The sequence below is a fragment of the Diceros bicornis genome, chromosome 7 (assembly GCF_020826845.1).
Source record: "Diceros bicornis minor isolate mBicDic1 chromosome 7, mDicBic1.mat.cur, whole genome shotgun sequence".
NCBI classification, from domain to species: Eukaryota; Metazoa; Chordata; class Mammalia; order Perissodactyla; family Rhinocerotidae; genus Diceros; species Diceros bicornis.
In genome coordinates, this window is record NC_080746.1 from 24,286,455 (window position 1) to 24,304,310 (window position 17,856).

The 17,856-nt window shown below is 44.7% G+C and overlaps 1 protein-coding gene across 5 annotated transcripts in view; it reads right to left on the minus strand.

Annotated features, from left to right (window-relative positions):
- The window catches only part of DIXDC1 (DIX domain containing 1), a 65,818-nt gene that overhangs the window by 18,636 nt on the left and 29,326 nt on the right, over positions 1 to 17,856 (minus strand). For 3 of the 5 annotated variants that reach the window (XM_058545211.1, XM_058545212.1, XM_058545213.1), the window contains 6 exons: positions 15,349 to 15,474; positions 12,329 to 12,560; positions 11,609 to 11,716; positions 5,460 to 5,572; positions 3,886 to 4,034; positions 1,011 to 1,100 (listed from right to left, as the gene is read on the minus strand). In XM_058545211.1, coding sequence (XP_058401194.1) covers positions 1,011 to 1,100; positions 3,886 to 4,034; positions 5,460 to 5,572; positions 11,609 to 11,716; positions 12,329 to 12,560; positions 15,349 to 15,474 — 818 coding nt within the window. Of the gene's footprint in view, positions 1 to 1,010; positions 1,101 to 3,885; positions 4,035 to 5,459; positions 5,573 to 8,181; positions 8,957 to 11,604; positions 11,717 to 12,328; positions 12,561 to 15,348; positions 15,475 to 17,856 lie in introns of those variants that run through there. The other 2 variants (XM_058545214.1, XM_058545215.1) reach the window with 2 other exon arrangements.

The following is a 17,856-nucleotide window of genomic DNA, read 5'->3' on the forward strand; positions in this document are numbered from 1 at the left end:
CAACAGATGTTGTTAGCTCAGGGAGAATCTTTCCCAGCAAAAAAAAAAATAAATAAATTCAAGGATGATATTCAGATTTCTGTTCAGTATTTGAGTAGATGGATAGTGATAAGAAACAGAATCCAAAAGGACAAGCAGTTTTGGTGCCAGGAGAGAAGGGAGAGAAAAGCTGTTTAATTTAGGACTCATTGAAATTGAGATGCTCATGGGACATACAAGTGGAGATAATCGACCAGCAGTTGCATGCTGCATACATAAATCTAGCACTCCATAGACAGAGCTGAGCTAGAAATAAATATCTGAGAGGCAACATCTGAGTCGGGTGGGAAGTGAGTGGAGCTATGGAGGCAGATATTACCCAGGTGAATGAATAAGACAGAAGAAGGCCCAGAGTGGGACTCTGAGGAGCACCCACATTTAACACACAGGCAGAAAAAGAGAAGCTTCAAAGGGGACCTGAGTGTAAACTCTATGAGGATGGGGTCTTAGGTCTGTCTTGTCATTGGCACATCTCCAGCACCTTGCAACAGTGCCTGGCACACAGTCGGCACTCAATAAATATTTGTTGATGAAGGAAGGAGGGAGGGAGGGAAGGAAGGAAGGAGACAGAGAGAGAGAGACAAAGGGCAGTCAAAAATATATGAGGGAGCCAGCCCTGGTGGTCTAGCGGTTAAGATTCGGTGCTCTTACCACAACAGCCCGTGTTCATTTCCGGTTGTAGAACCATACCACCTATCTGTCAGTTGTCAGACTGTGGTGGTGGTTCACATAGGGAACTAAACTAACAACTAGGATACACAACCATGCATTAAAGCTTTAAAAAATAAATCAATGAAATAAATATATATATATATATATACACACACACACATATATGAGGAAAACCAGGAGAGCTGGAGTCACAGAAGAGAGCATTTCTAGAAGGCGTGGACAACAGTGTCAAATGCTACAAATAAACCAAATACATAAACCAGATTATTTAGTGTCTAGTCACAAAAGAAGGAGCTCACCAATTGTTCCTCCGGATTGACTCCTGGTTCACAGAGGGCCAAGGGCCTCTCCTGTTCATCTTCAGGTAAGGATCCATTGAGCAGTAACGCCTGAATAACCACGGCAGAAAGAAACTTAACTCCCATCAGATGACAAAGGCTAGAGTTGGGCTTGGTAAACTCATCCCAAATCAAAATTACAACTGGGCTTCCTCTAGAAATCTCCTTGGTAATTTTTGATCCTTAGACACCTCCAATTGCTCATCTTGGGTCTATCTGGAGTTCCTTTTGTCGGGCCCATGCTCTAGGGCTCTTTTATATCTCCCGACGTACCTGAATCCTCTGCTCTAAGGCTCCTGGGCCCCAGAAAAAAATCTAAAAATAAACTCCCCTTTCAGAAGTGACATTTCAAACCAGAGCTGTTCAAACTGAATTTTACCAGCTGGAAAGTGACTAAAAGCAGTGTAGCATTATCCTGGTTTATAAAAGTTTATTATAATGAATTATTTGGAATACATTTAGAGCACTGAGTTCAGTATTTTTGATTTTTGTTTTTTTTAATAATTCTGCATTTTTACTCTCAAAAGCAACCTGGATAGAACAAGAAAGAAAATGTATTTGCAGAGAGATGTCTTCATTCATTTCAACTCTTCAGACTAGGCTTTGTTTTTATTAGAATATGGGGGTGAAGATTTACCCTGAAGCTAAGGCAGCTTAAGCCACAGAGCCCCCTCACATGTACTGTCCCTCCTAAGGTCTTATATCTAATATTGTGCTCCTAATCTGTAACGATACTCTTTGTTTTTTGTTTTTTGTTTTTTGTTTTTTGCTGAGGAAGATTAGTCCTGAGCTAACATCTGTGCCAATCTTCCTCTACTTTATATGTGAGTTGCCACTACAGCATGGCTGACAAGTGGTGTAGGTCCACGCTCGGGATCCAAACCCACAAACCCAGGCCGCTGACGTGGAATGCCCCACACTTAATATGCACGGGGCCAGCCCTGTAATCTCATTCTTAAAGAAGGCCTCCCAAATTGTATACTTTAGGACTCACAAAACTGGGATCTACCCCGGCAGGTAGGTATTAGGAGACCTATCGGCTCAGTGAAAGATTTTAAACTGTGTCCCCATTTTATATCACAATTTTTTCTCAATCCAACCAAAAGAGTTACAGAGGTTTAATCCCGTTTCAATAAATAAAACACAAATTACATCACAAATGTTGGTATATAAAAACATTTTAAAATCCAGCCACTGGTTGGTCTACCAAGCACTAGTTAGTAAAATTTTAGTAAATCAAATTAATTTAGTTATCCCACAGAGTTGTGACAAGAGGTATAGACAAGTATAAGAAGCCATAGGGCCACAGGGAGCCAAGAGAGGGCAACATTACAGCAATACTGACTCTACCGGCACAGTGTTCAACAGGCTCTAACTAATGCATACTAATAAGTCAGAAATCCTGGATGTGGCTTAGCATGCAACTTGTTCATCGCTGAAAGAGTTAAGAAGCCCAGTGGATGCTGTGAGCCCCATTGTATTCTATAATGGAACCGAATTCTCATTGTGATCATGTGACTGTGAATTAAAATGCCTCTGTTTGCAGGGAATATTAGGATGCTGACTTTCTGCCTGTAGATTCTCTTCTTTTTCTGTCTAATCTGCCACCGGATTTCTCCCAGACTGAAAAATGCAAACCCAACTGAAAGCCAACTGATGGATATCTATGCTCATATAATGCAAATGATCCTGGGAAAAACCTGGTTGGGTGTAATCCCAAAGTTCCCCATGCTTTCATACTTCCTATTAAAGGACAGCACAAAAAAAAAATTCCATTAATTAAACCATTCCTTAATGGTGTGGCAGAAAAGGGATCTAAAAGACAGACATTTCCAAAATACAGAGCAAATGGGGGAAAATCAACAACCCTCCTTGGGAATGTTTAGGCAGTAAACACTCCTCCAACCCTCCTCAGTGCCCGGGGCATACATTATGCAAATTGTTTTACCCCAGCACCAATCTCCTTTTCTCTTTGGGAACCCTTTGTATCCCCACCCTGTTGCGGGCTGGCTGGGAGCACGCCCTCCACCGCCTGCAGGCTGCCAAAGCCACTCACATAATGTGGGCTTTGTTTATGTGTCCATAAATATTTGACAATTCAGAAGGAGTGCAGTTCCTAGCACAAAAAGAAAGGAATATTCCTAGGCAATTTCAGGGTCATCTGAGCACTACAAGGGCTCCCCTAAACAGGGACAGACGCACAAAGACAGAGGCCTGGGGGGTCATTCAGGGTAGGAACTAAGTCAAGTGGGTCAGTCGGCCTCTGGGGGAGATTTGCCGAGCGGGCATTGAAGGTATAGGAAAAACTGAAGGGCTTTGTTGCTCAAGGGAAACCTCTTCTACCTGATCACTGTGGTCGGCATCCACTTGCAAAGGCAGTAGGAGTGAGCGAAATCCCTTCGCTAGACTCAAATGGAAACCTGCAGCATTACCGGCTATTCCACCCTTCTGCTAAAGAGTTTCCAGGAGAGAATCCCTGACTATTCACAGTGCCATTCTTTGGTGAAAGCTGCAATGGCAGGTCTGCAGCTGCAGACAGCGGAGAAACCCATCTATGAAGCCGAGAACCAGAAGAAGGGTTTGATAGAGGTCAATAATGACTTCCAGGCTTGCAGAAATCCTAACAGCTGTGCTGTAAAAAGAGTCCACAAAGTTCACTCCAGAGCACTCGCATATAAGGAATTTTCTGCTCCTTCAGTACTACTCCCTCTATCTCAATTCCCCATTCAAATCTGACCTCACACACAACTCAGTCAGTTTATTTTCAACTGATATTAGTGGCTTAAGAATAATAACCAATTGGTGCACCAAAGACAAACTATAGGGAAAGAGCTACCTGTAATCCTGATATCATTTTCTTGGCTTCCTCCATTTCTTTTTCTAAATGTTCTTGTTGTTCCAACAGCTGTTCTTCCCATGAAGTCTCCAGATAGGCTCCCGGGCTGCCTGGTAGCCAGTCTCGGGATAATGGAGAGTCTGTCTCCTCTACAAAATGAAAGGAGGGAGCAGAGTTCATGTTGAAGAAAACTGAGTTTCCGGCAGAAAGCGTGCACAGTCCTCTGTGTTCACAAGTTCAGGTCACCTGCCTTCTGAACCTGTCCTCACGGCAGAAACTGGACTCTCCACCAGGGGGAGGTTGTGAGACATAAAGAACCAGCTATTAACTCCAGGCTCTCGGGAGCAACACTTACTTTGTTGAGGAAATCTATCCTTTGTAGAACCTTTAGGAAGCAGTAAGACTCCCTCCTTGGGAGTTTTGGTATGGGACACACACATGACTCTTAATTCTCTAGAACTGGCATTCCCAGAGCTTGATTCTGCCAGGTACCAAGAGGGGAGCTGCCAGGTGCAATGAAAACAAAATTCCTGTTGGTTGCTCTGGAGCTTCAGAAGGGAGACCTCAACTCAATATTCCTTTGGCCATTCTGTCATAACTGAACCCCTTTCACATTTAACATTGTGTAAGTCACACAGGAAACAAACCAGAAAAAGCAAACTTGCACAAATTGCTTAATCTCTCTCTGGTTTTATTTTCCTACCTCTACAGTCTCTTTGCTCTGATTTCATTGATAAGAATAAATATAATAAGTATAATCCCTCTGCGTTGTTGTGAAGATGAAATGAGGTAACTTATGTGCAGGGCCCCGTGGTGCCTGCCCCAGAGCAAGCACTCAATAAATGCTTCCCCTCCCCCTCCCCAGGGTCCCAGGAGTCTCTGACTCAGTAACATGACTGACTCTTAAGCACTAATACCAGGGCTAGAGGGGGAGCAGAGCAAGGAAGAACTTAATTCCAGTTTTTCTTCTGAGGGCTTCGGTTTCATTACATCCCTTATAGGTGAATAAAACTCTATCTAAATCACATGCTTTGCTTCTCCTATGCTTCCCTCTATGTTTATGTAAGAAGGAGAGAGACTGAGACAGAGGAAGAAGTCGAAACAAAGGGAGCTCCGTGGTCCTTTCTGTAGCCCTCATTCCAAGCCTTCGGTAGACCTGCTCTCTTCTATAGGTTCTCACAGACACCTCAGCTCCTAATATATATACCTGGACCCAATTTAAGTTAGGAAATACTGAAATTATTTGTATAAATAGAAATAATAAAACTGTTTGTTTGACTAAGGCTTCTGACTGTTCCAAAGTCATTTTCTAATTCACAGGCAGCCAGCTGAGGAACAGCCTGTCTACGCTGCTGTGAGATTTTTGACAGCTAGGACATCAGAAGTGACATTCTGTAAGAGGATAACCACATGAGTTGGCTCCAAAGCATTAGAGCCCTCTAGAACTGACCCTGTATGCACAGACTATGCAGAAGGAGAAGGCCGGGGAGCTTATAGGTAGATAGTTAGGATCTCTAAACTCTTCAAGCTGAGGGCTGTTCCTTGAGCCAACAAGGCAGGCTGAGAAATAGTACCTGTTCTGTTCTCTATTCCTTCAGAGGAAATAATCACAAAATCTGCCTTCTCCTCCGACTGGGTTATAATGGATTCGCTCTTTGCACTATGGATAGGACTGGGTGAAGTCAGGCTGTGATTGAAGGAAAAGAAAGAGAAACAATTATTATGAACACTTGTTTAGAAGCCAAAACTTTCATAATTTATCCCAGAGAAATGTTCTTACTCATCTTACTCCTACTGCCTAGCCCAAGGCAGTAGGACCTGGCCCCTAATAAGGATACATATTTGTTGAATGAATGAATATGAACTTGTTAAATGAATGAAATGAATGTTCAATGAATGAAAGACCCACTCCTAGCAAGTCTTTTCCACAACAAGGCTGCCTTTAAGCCTAATTCATTGAGAAGAGATTGATCAGAAGGATGGGTAATCTAACATTTTAAACAACTCCAAGTTTGGTTTGGTTTGGTTTTCTTTTTACTTACCACCACCACCATGCTTAGGCCCAAGTTCAGACACTGATGAAGTATGTGTCTTAGTAGCTTTGGGAGCTGGAAGGAAAACCTATTTCCAATACTTTGACCTTTCACAGACACAAGCAATACCAGCAGAGTAATCATGGCAGATCAGCTCTGGGCTGATCCCAAAGGAGGGAGTGGTGTGGAGGCTGCCTCAGGGGGGAGAAATCACTGGAGAAATTGCTGGACAGTCAGGCTGGGCAAAGGGATAATGATATATCTAGAGAGCTAGGATTTGATAAGGAAAAGGATAATATGTCAAAAGGGGAAAAGACCTACTAGGGCATGGTAAAGGTTTACTTGATTTACTCCCATCAAAGAGTTCTTTACATCTCTGCCACACTATTTTCAAATTGTCATCAGAAACCTCGCAATAATTCTTGAGTTCTGATGTAACTACTAGCCTTGGAAGGAACTGTTCAGATTTTTAGGGAAGTGCAATTTTAAATCTCCAGAACAACAGCACGTCCACAAGACAAGATGGGAATGTGAGGCTGATGCTTCCATCTGAAGGGCTCTTCTTCTTTGCACCGCACCTTGAGAACATCAGCACTGAAACAATCTCAGGGGCTGCGGGGTCTGCAGGCCCAGCTCCCTTTCAGGAATTCTTTCCAAATCCATCACCCGGACAACAGTGGAAGTGTCTAGGATTCAGTGACCCACTTAATGTGCCCCTGAAGTCTCCCAGGCTAATCCTCACAGCCGTGATCAGGAGTTAACATTTCGTCTTCCTAGAAACCAATAAAAACAAGAGCCAAGCACAGTGGAGGTAGCCAGAGATTTCAAAACCTCTGAAGCAGCCTGAGGACTAGTGTCTCATGCTCCTCGTTGTCCAGAGTTCAAGGGCTTTGGTGGGAATGACCTCAACCAGTAATACATTGTCATCCTTATCAGAACCTCAGAAAAATTTCAAAGTTTTTTGCTTCTTCAAATTAAAGAAAGTCACTTAACCGTATGTGTAGATCTATAACCTGAACAGGCAAGAGGAGTGGAGAGTAGCAAGAAGTGGTCTTGAGAAAAGATAATTGCTTTACAGAACTCTCTTATCCATCTTTCACCACTTAGGCAATCTGACTTCCAGGCCAATGTGCATTAGCTGCTGGAAAAGCACTAGTCTAAGGGTACTATGTCATTTATAAGAAGAATAGATTTACGACTGTTCAGGCCTCAGCATTCGCCTTCTTACAGAAATGGGGATCCAAGGGCAGAGAGATGCCTGCAACAGCTGTTCCTCTTTGAGAAATAATAAGACAACACTTTCTTAGCTGACAAGGTGCTATGGTTGTCACGTTCCACTGCCTGCAATCAGCTGGACCACGTGTGAGACGAAGCAGGGAGTAGTGTGAACCTGGGATGCTGGAAAACTGCTTTCCCAAAAGCAGAGACGCATGCTCAGCTCCACCTTCTCCCTCCTAAGTGAGCTGTCTCCCATATAAGGGCAGAAGGAGGCGGATGTCTGCATATCCAACCCCACTGGGGGAGTGGCAGGGCAGCCAAAGGAAAACAACATTTCTCTTTCTTGAATTGAGGCTGCCAGTGTGTGAGGCCACAGAGAGGTAAGACCATGAAACTAGATGGCCAAGGCAAAGGATAGAGGACCTGAGGAAGAAAAATCCAGAGGCACAGGTCAGAGCAGGCATCTGGCCGCCTCCCCAAGAAGAGCCTTGTTGGATGAGGATGGTGCATTAAATCCTCTGCCTCAAGTCAGGGAAAACCATTTTAATGCTAATTAATTATATAATTTAGGCTCTCCCTGATTAGCTTAAAAGCCGTATTTTATAAGCAAGTAATCCCCTATTTGCCATCATAATCCTCTGAAGTCAGGGAACAACTGATTACAAATCAGGTCCCCACAGGTCCAACATCTCTCCAGTCAACTTATTAGACAAGCAACCCCCAGCTAAGACACTTCCAAATTAGAGTCAAATCAATTTTTTTTAAATGGGTAAGGGGCAATAAGAAAGAGAGTCCTGTTCCCTCCTGAAGAGCCCTCCCTTAGCAGAGACAAGACAGGGTGAAGTGCCACTCCTCCTTCCCCTATGCTGGCTCCAGCTTCTGAAACCCACTGTATTCTACAGTGATAATCCCAGGCCAGCAGCCTGTTCTCCCCAATATAGCGCCCCCGCCCATCCCCCTCTGTCTCTGGCCAACAGCATCCTCAGTCCTGGCCCTGCTCCCACCCATGCCCCCCACCTCCAAAGCCAAAGTGGCCTCAGCTCACCATTTGACTTGCGTCCCTCCCATGGTCCCCCTCCTGGCTCCGGCTTCAGCAAGCCTGCTTCCCTAGGTGAAGTGCGAGGCTGAGAGTCACAGCGCTCCCCAATTCGGGCATGTCTCCCCGCGCTGGGGCCCGAAGAAAGACTCTACAGGCAGACCAACTACCAGAGCTGTCTGCCCCGATCGCGGGAGAGAGTAGGAAGAGCAGAGAGGCAGGCGTCTCGGCCCCAGGGACGGGGATGCTCCCGAGTCTGAGGCGCGCTGTCCCGGCAGCTCAGACACTGCAGCAGCCCGGCCTCGGCGGAAGCCGCCTCCCCTCGCGGGCTGCCGGTCCCTGGCAGCCGCATCGTGGTCTCCGCGGCCGCGCGGCTCCGGGCATGCTCCCGGGCGCAGGCATCTCAACCCATCTCCGGCCGGGAGAAACGCTCCCCGCGGCTCCGGCTGCGCGGTCGAGTCCGGGGCGGCGAGCGTGCGGACGATCCCGGCTCCGCGCCGCCTCCCCGGTCCCTCCCTTCTCCTCCCCTCCGCCCCCTCCCAGGCTGTCACACGCGGCCAGGCAGCGCCGGGCTCGGACCCAGGCGGGCGCTCGGCGGGCCGGCCGAGCTCTGGGCAGTGGCAGGGCGAGGGCGGGGGGCACGGGCGGGGCCGGGCTGGGCGGCCGAGCGGGAGCACCGAGCCAGGCAAGGGAGGGGCCGCCGCTCCGCAGAATCCCGAGGATGGGTCTGTGGTCCTCGTCCTGAGAACCCCAGAACTGAAAACGTTGCCTTCTCTACTCTGACCCCCTCCCTTCGTAGACACCGAGGTCGGGGCAGGTCTCACCCAGCTCCTCGCGGGAGGGGGTCTCCCCCGGAAACCCGCCAACCGCCTATCTCCTCCCACCTTCCCCTCGGGCGTTTCATGTGTTCTTTTTTTCCCAACTAAGGATCCTTTTGCTTGGATACAGTGAGCGGCTGGCCCGAGGTCTGCGAAGCAACAGGCGGGCAGGGCTTCGCCAGGGTGTCGCTCGAAGAGCAGGGGCAGAAGATTAAACACCAGCGGCCGTCTTTCCTATCTTCTGAGCCACTCCCCGTTCTTAGTCTCATCCCGGGGTCTCCTGGCTTTATGGGTCACTGAGCCATTAGGGGGGCTCCCCTTGAGGAAGGGGGTGGGTGGGCAGAATGTTCCAGAGCCTGCTGGGTCCCAGGGAGCTCACTGAGGAAAAGGCAGGGTGCTGACTGAGCATCCCAAAGAGGAGAGTGAGAGGTCGGCTTAGAAGAAAATGACAAAATCAGGAAGGAGTGAAAGAAAGGGAAATGCAAACTGTTCTCTGACCCCTCTCCTAGAAAACTGTCATCGTCAGCCCACTGCAGCCTGATTTCCACTGGGTCCCTAATTCACACTGTCTCACAGCCCCTGCCCCAGTCTGTTCTGCCAGGAACAGGAAGAAATCCAGATCTCTCTCTCTCTCTCTCTCTCTCTCTCTCTCTCTCTCTCTCTCTCTCTCTGTCTCTCTCTCTCTGTCTCTCTCTCTCTCTCTCTCTCTCTCTCTCTCTCTCTCTCTCTCTCTCTCTCTCTCTCTCAACTCTGGCAGGCACCGAAGAGTGAAAGGCCTGTAGCCATGCTTGGCCTGTAGCCATGCAGGAAGCAACAGATAGCATAAAATGAAACATCTTTTGATTCTGTAACAATTGATGGTCTACGCAGCAAGCAAGAAAGAAATGGTTTAGATTCTCATTAAAAGCACACCTATTGCTTAGCAGGTACAGGGTTTCCTTTTGGGGTGATGAAAATGTCTTCAAACTGGATAGAGGTGATGGTTGCGCAACATTATGAAAGTACTAAATGCCACTGAATTGTACACTTTAAAATGATTAATGGTTAATTTTATGTTGTGTGAATTTTATAAATAAAAAAGCATATCGGGCTGGCCCTGTGGCTTAGCGGTTAACTGCGCACGCTCTGCTGCCGGCTGCCCGGGTTTGGAACCCCGGATGCGCACCGACGCGCCGCTCCTGCGGCCATGCTGAGGCCGTGTCCCACATACAGCAACTGGAAGGATGTGCAGCTATGACAGACAACTATCTACTGGGGCTTTGGGGGAAAAATAAATAAATAAAATCTTTAAAAAAAAAAAGCATATCTATTAAATGTGAAAATTAAAGTTGAGTAAGGTTACCAGCATATTAAAATATTGGAAAGAATTCCATGTGACGTCAATAAATTAGGTGGAATAATTAACTAATAAATAACTAACTAAATAATTAACTAAATTAGGTGGAATCAATAAACTAAGATGGAATTTTATGAGGAAAGGAAATAATAAGAGGGGCCGGCCCAGTGGTGTAGTGGTTAAGTTTGCAAGCTCTGCCTTGGTGGCCTGGGGTTCACAGGTTCAGATGCCGGGCGCAGACTGACGCACTGCTAAAAAAGCCATGCTGTGGCAGGCGTCCCACATATAAAGCAGAGGAAGATGGGCACAGATGTTAGCCCAGGGTGAATCTTCCTCAGCAAAAAGAGGAGAATTGGAAACAGATGTTAGCTCAGGGCTAATCTTCCTCACCAAAAAAAAGAGAGAGAGAGAAAAAAAGAAAGAATGAGAAGAAAACAAATACACATAAAATACATATGAGACAAGTAACAATTAGGCTTAACTAGAACAGACTAAGCTGGGTTGGGGTAGGAGAAAAAAGGTCATAAGAGCATAAATTAAATATGATGCAGCAATGAAATGAAGTTAGTAAATAAGCTAACATGATCTGGGGATGTGTTTATAGGAGCATGATTTACATGAGCCAGGAAAGCAGTCTTTTGCTGCCACTATACTTGGCATTGATCAGGCTTTCATTAGAGCACTGTGTCCTGTTTTGGTCTCTGCACTTGGCTGTAAGGGATATAGACAGCCTTTCAGCTAGACTCACAAACATCGTTACCCCACTCAAATGCATATCAATCTGCCACAATTCCCAGCCCTATAAATGAAAGTTGGAAACATTTTAATGCTCTCAGACCACTTTGCCCAATTTTTTCTCTTGCTATGAGCTTTATATGGGCCTTCTCAAGCCATAACTTAAAAGTTACACTCAGGCACAAAGACAGTGCAATAAAACTAGCTCTCAAAAACACTGGCTGCTGAGATGCACTGGGCGGGGCCCTGACAGGTCCCAGTCACGCCCCCATGTGGACACAGCTAAGCACTGGCCCTGGGGCTCTGCACAAAGCTTCCTTATGTGAGAAATTCACCAACACCCCACCCTATCCTCCTGCCAGCACAAAACCGCAAGGCAGTGCTGAAGGCTCCCCTTTTAAAGCCAAACATATACTGAGGGAAAGAGAAAGGGTTTAGGAGCCTTATTGCCTGTTGTGTTGCTACTTGAAGCTGAGAAACCTGAGAATTCCCAAGAATTCAGCTTTTAGCCAGGACTGTAGTGGAAAGAATCTGAGGCCACAGTTACCTGGAGCAGCTGGACTCAGATGGGGACCTTTGCTGCCCTTCATACTGCTGCACCAGGGCGCGCACACTCCAGTAGGGATTCTCAATCTCCTCATCCATGCTGCTGTTCCTAAAGGCAGGGGGCGCCAGCAAAGGAGAGGGTGTCAGTCTTCCAGTTCAGGTCAACTCAGCAAGTACTGACAGACAGCCCCTTGGTGAGCGCTATGGAAATAGGATGAATAAGGCAGAGCCCCCCTGCCTTAAAGACACTTGAAAACCAGTAGGGAAGAGAGATGTAAAAACAAGTAACTTCACTAATCTTTGCAAGACCTCAGGGTCGGGCTCTCTCTCACCAGACACAACCCCCAAAGTGTTTCCTGCATGACTCTCCAGGACAGCTTGGCCTTTAGGATACATTCCAGGGAGAGACTCCCTGGATGTACTGGATCATTATTTCCACTATCTCCCCGTGAAGAAAACACACTGTGCCAAAGACGTATATTGAAAATTCTGGGTATCAGAGCAAAAAATTACATATGTGATTCCTTTACTTTCTGCTAATGGCAAAATAAACACCTCTTTAAAAAGGGTTTTTCTCTTTTGGAGCGCCCTCTCCAACCTCCACTCCATGCTCTTTTCTGCAATGTGGGCTGTTTAGGTGATATTTCTAGCTACTGCGTCATTTAAGGGGAGAAATATCAGAGAGAGGGACAAGTTCCCATCCCTAGATTTCTACCCTTACCTCTGTCTGTATCGAAAGACATCCCGTCCCGACCGTGACACGTCATGACACACATCGGCCAGAGCAGCAGCTGCTCCCTGGGCCACGGCAGTGGCACAGTGTGGTTGGTGACTCTGCAGAGGGGCTCTGGAGTCCCGTCCTTGACTCACCGTCCTGCTAGAGCCAGGTTTGAAATGAGCTGCCAAGGCAAGGACCAGCCTCATGATAGACTTCAGGTTTCCTTCCACAATATCTGAGAGACAGAACAGACCGAGAGGTCCTAAGAGGGAGGCAGAGGCTGAGGACTTATTCATTTAATACATATTTGCTAGTGATACAGGTAAGCAAGGCAGTCTAGATCTCTGCCTTCACAAAGCCGTGTTCAACAGGGAGAAAGAAGATTTAAAAGCAATTACAATAAAGTACAGTAATGTGTTATGATGGGAGAAGAACAGGATTCTCTGGGAGCTCCGAGTAGAGACATCTTGTCTAGTCTAGAGGACTCAGGGAAGGATTCCTAGAGGAAGTGAATTCTAAACTGAGACTTGAATGACGAATAGTGGTTCATCAGATGAGGGAAGAGAAGGAAAAGAGCATTCCAAGAAGAGGGACCAGCAGGCCTGAAGGTCTAGAGGTGAGAGAGAACGTGAGATAGTAGAGTTGCCCTGTCCTATAGGGGAGCCGCTAGCCACACGCGGCTACTGAGCACTTAAAAGGTAGCTACAGTCTGAATTGAAATGTGCTGTAGGTGTAGTACTTACTTAGCACACACAAAAAAAATAGAATAAAAAAATCTCATTAGCCTTAGTACAAAAAATAGAAAGCGAAATATCTCATTAATAGTTTTTTATATTGATTACATGTTGAAATGATAATATTTTGGATATTTTGGGTTAAATAAAATATATTATTAAAATTAATTTCACCTGTTGCTTTTTCTTTTTTTTCAATGTGACTATTAGAAACTTTTAGGTCACATACATGATTCCATGTATCCACACACACTATATTTCCATGGCACAGCACTGTGACAGGAGAACTGAAAGAAGTTCAGCAGAGGTAGTGCTCAGAGTGCAGGGAGAGAGGGGGAAAGACGAGGAGGGTGAATCAGAGGTCAGGTCAGAAAAGGCATGGTAAGCCACAGGAAGGACTGTGGACTTTATCCTAAGGGTCCCCAGATACAGAGGACTGGCATAAGGATATGTACTCTCAGAAAGATCATTCTGGCTGCAGTGTGGAGAGCAGACAGGAAGGGGACAAAAATTGATGCAGTGGGACTAATTAGGAAGCTATTACACTTCTTCAGGTAAAAGACAATGATGTCCTGAATGGCAATGTTCCCTCAAAATAGCCAACTTTAATGGGCCAGATCCCCAAGCCCACTCCTCATGGGGACCAGATCAGAGATATTATTACATTCTAAATTTTGCCCTAGAAAAAAGGAGGAATGCAGGCAGAAGACACTGTGATAGGTCTGGTGAAAGTTAACGAAAGGAAATGGGTAATATTCTATTTTTTCAGTTTCATAGCCTTTTAAATATGCAAGGCTTTGAGAAGCATTGATTGATATCTTCTACAGGGCACTCTCAGGGTCAGTGTCTGCCCCACATGAATAACCCCAACACAGAGAACACCAACAATCCAACATGAAAGGAGGGCTCCCTCCTGGCCCCATTCTCATCAAAGCCACGGGCAGTCAGGCCCAGAAATTGAGGCTGACACAGAACCAGATTACAATCCGTTCAAGAGAAACAGCGAGAGGACTCAGGAGCCTGTGCTCTCCAAGGACACCTACATGATTTCTTCCGTGTAGCCTGGGCTCAAAATGGACTGAGAAGTGTCCTCTTCTGGCCATGTGGCTATAGGAGAGGGCATGTGCAGAGGTTACAGAGCCCCCTTCATCCTGCCTGGAATGTTCTGTGATGTCCAAAAAAAAAAATTCTGTAAAATATTTTCCTCCTGGAAAACTGCATGGAAAAAAATGTAGACTATTATGATTTGAAAGAATTATTGGTCATGAAACCCTACTAACTTAAAAACCATAATCTACAGTAGTCCCCTCTTATCCATAGTTTCAGCTACCCGCAGTCAACCTCGGTCTGAAAATATTAAATGGAAAATTCCAGAAATAAACAATCCATAAGTTTTAAATTGCATGCAGTTCTGAGCAGTGTGATGAAATCTCACACCATCCCACTCTGTCCTGCCCAGGATGCTATGTCACAATATCTATGTCCTTCACCTCACTTCATCTCATCACGTAGGCACTGTATCATCTCACATCATCACAAGAAGAAGAAGGGTGAGTACAGTACAATAAGCTATTTTGAGAGAGAGAGAAACCACATTCACATAACTTCTATTACAGTATATTGTTATAACTGTTCTATTTTATTATTAGTTATTGTTCTTAATCTCTTACTGTGCCTAATTTATAAATTAAACTTTATCACAGGTATGTGTGTATAGGAAAAATCACAGTAGATATAGGGTTCGGTACTCTCCGCAGTTTCAGGCATCCACTGGGGGTCTTGAAACGTATTCCTTGCCGATAAGGGGGACTATTATATCTTCATTTTTGATAACTTAAATGAGACATTCTAAAATTAAAATCCCAATTTTGTAACCTCTTCTCTATTAATTTTCCTATACACACTCAAGCAAAACTTTATTCATTTAAAATGAATACAGAACTTCTATCTCCACCCAGGTTTCCAAGCACTCAGATTTTGATAATCACTCCATCCCAAGATGATAACTTTCTTTACGGAAAAATGATAGGAGGTTATGGGTCTAATCTTGATCCTGTCTACCCAGAACCTTCAGCTACACAACCAATGGTTCTTCTGAGGGTAGCAATCACCAGTCAAAGCTGAGTATACTCATATTGTATGGTGACGGATAAAAACTAGACTATTGGGGCTGAGCACGATGCAGTCTATACAGAAACTGATATATAATAATGTGCAACTGAAATTACACAATGTTATAAACCAATATGACCTCAACAAAATAATTTTTTAAAAAAGAATATTTATAACCTTTAGCCGAAGTCTGGTGCATACGAATCTTTTTGGAGGCCACAAACTGTAGCACTTTCTCCACATTATTCTTCATCTCCTGTTGGTTACTGGGACTCAGCTGTACCCCACTCAGCTTTTCTCCTGCTGTTAGAAGAGAGAAAATATATGAAGTTATAGCAAGAAATATTATCAAAGTTTTACAGTATTGAGATAGAGAGAAAGGGAATATTTGCTGTAAACACTAAGATTATATATAAATATGCAAGTGAGTTAAGCCTTGGTGTTTGTAATTTGGATGAGGAATAGGAAAATTAAAGCCTTTTGGAGGACCTTCAAATTTTCACAACTACTCCCAGTGGCCTCTGAAGTTACTGTGTGGACATTTCTTCATTCAACAATATTCATCAAGCACCCATTGTGTGCCAGGCACTGTTCTGGGCACCAGAGAAACAGCAGTGAACAAGACAGACAAAGTCCCTTCCATCATAGAGTTTATATCTGTAGGGATGACAGATGACTAAGTTAACAAGTACATGTTTAACATAATTTCAGGTAGTGATAAGTGCCATGCGGAAAAACAAAGAAGAGTGATCGTGGCCTCTCTGATAATACATTTGAACAGAGATTTGAATAAAGTAAGAGATGTTAAGATTTGAGGAGGAAGCATTCCAGACTGAGGAACCACAGGTACGAACTCCAAAGTGGGAATGAGCTCAGCTTATCTGAGGAACAGCAATGAGACCAGTGCGGCTGGAGGGAGCGAGGAGCCGAGTCCTAGGAGGAGTCGAGTCCTAGGAGAAGGTAGAGAGGTAAGCAAGGCCAGGTCACGTAAGGTTCTGTGGACCAGAGTAACGAGCCTGAATCTTCTTCCACGTGTAATGGGCAGTCAACGGAGAGTCTGAGGCAAAGGAGTTACATGATTTGATATATGTTTCTAAAAGTTGACTCTGTGTGGACATAGATTATGTGGAGAGGAAATTAGTTTGAGAGGGAGATTAGTTAGGCCACTAAGGAGATTAGTTAGAAAGAAAATGAAAATAGTCAAGGCAAGAGATAATGATGGTTTGGGCTAGAGTGGAAGAGGCCGACAGGTGAGAAGTCAGATATCAGGTAAGTTTTTTGCTTTTATCCCCCCAAATCTAGAAGAATACAAGTCAGTCCTCTTCTAAGTCAATAGAGGCTCTTTGTTAGATGATCTCTTTTTTTTTTATTATTATTTATTTATTTATTTATTTATATACTTTTTTGGTGAGGAAGATTGGCATCTGTGCCAATCTTCCTCTATTTCTGTATGTGGGTCGCCGCCACAGCATGGCTTGATGAGTGGTGTAGGTCTGTGCCCAAGATCTGAACCTGCAAACCCTGGGCCGCCGAAGCGGAGCACGCAAACCCAACCACTATGACACTAGGCCAGCCCTCTATTCTATTTTTTTAATTAATTTTTCTATTGAGACAACATTGGTTTATAACATTATATAAATATCAAGTGTACCAAGTTACAGGTAAATACTTAATATAAAGCAGACAGCACGTGTGAAGGACCAGATATGATGTATGAGAAAAAGAGAATAATTAAGGATGGCTTATAAGTGTTCTGCTTTAACAGCTGGGTGAACAGTACTATGCTGTGTTACTTACACGAAGAAACCTGGAGGAAAAGGGATTCGTGGGGAGAAAGAAATCAAAAGTTCTGAGTAGGATATGTGAAGTCAGAGCTGCATTGTAGACATCCAAGGAGAGATGGTGACTAGGAAGCTGATAGAACTCGAGGAAAAGTTTAGGGCTAAGGATACAAATTTGGGAAGAAGTCACTTAGGGATAGAGAATACACAAAGGCAGGACTGACCCTGGAGAACTTCAACATGCAGAGGTCAGGATGAAGGAGAAGAGCCAGCAAAGCAAACAGGAGGAGCCAGTGAGGAAGGGGGCAAACTGGAAGTCCACAGGGTTCTGGGAGCCACATAAAGGAAGTGTCTGAAGGAGGAGGGAGTGATCACCTGTGTCAAGTTCTGCTAAACTGAATACAATGAGGACTGAGGCCTGGCCACTGGATCTGACAAGGCGGAGGCTGTGACCTGGAGGAGAGCTGTTTCAGTGGAGTAGTGGGATCAAAAACCTGATGAGGGTGGGGTAAAGAGAGAATGGAAAATAAGCTAGTGAATTCAGTGAGTTTTTTAATATAGCAAAGTCACAACAGAATCCAGTGTTTAAGAATGTAGGTTTTGCTTCAACTAAAAAAAAGAAAGAAAGAAAGAAAAAAAGAATTTGGGTTTTGGGAGAACAAGAATACATATTTATATTACTTGTATATGCACAGAATATCTCAGGCAGGAAAGAATGCAGGAAACTACTAACACTAGTTGCCTCCAGAAAGAACAGGGAGCTGGCGGGGGAACATAAGTGGAAAAGAGGCTTTTGAGTTAATACCCTTTTGTACCTTCTGGATTTTCCACGTGATTATATTTTCAAGTACAATCTATTCAAACAAAATGAAAAATGAAATGTTTAAAATGACCTTTGGAATTA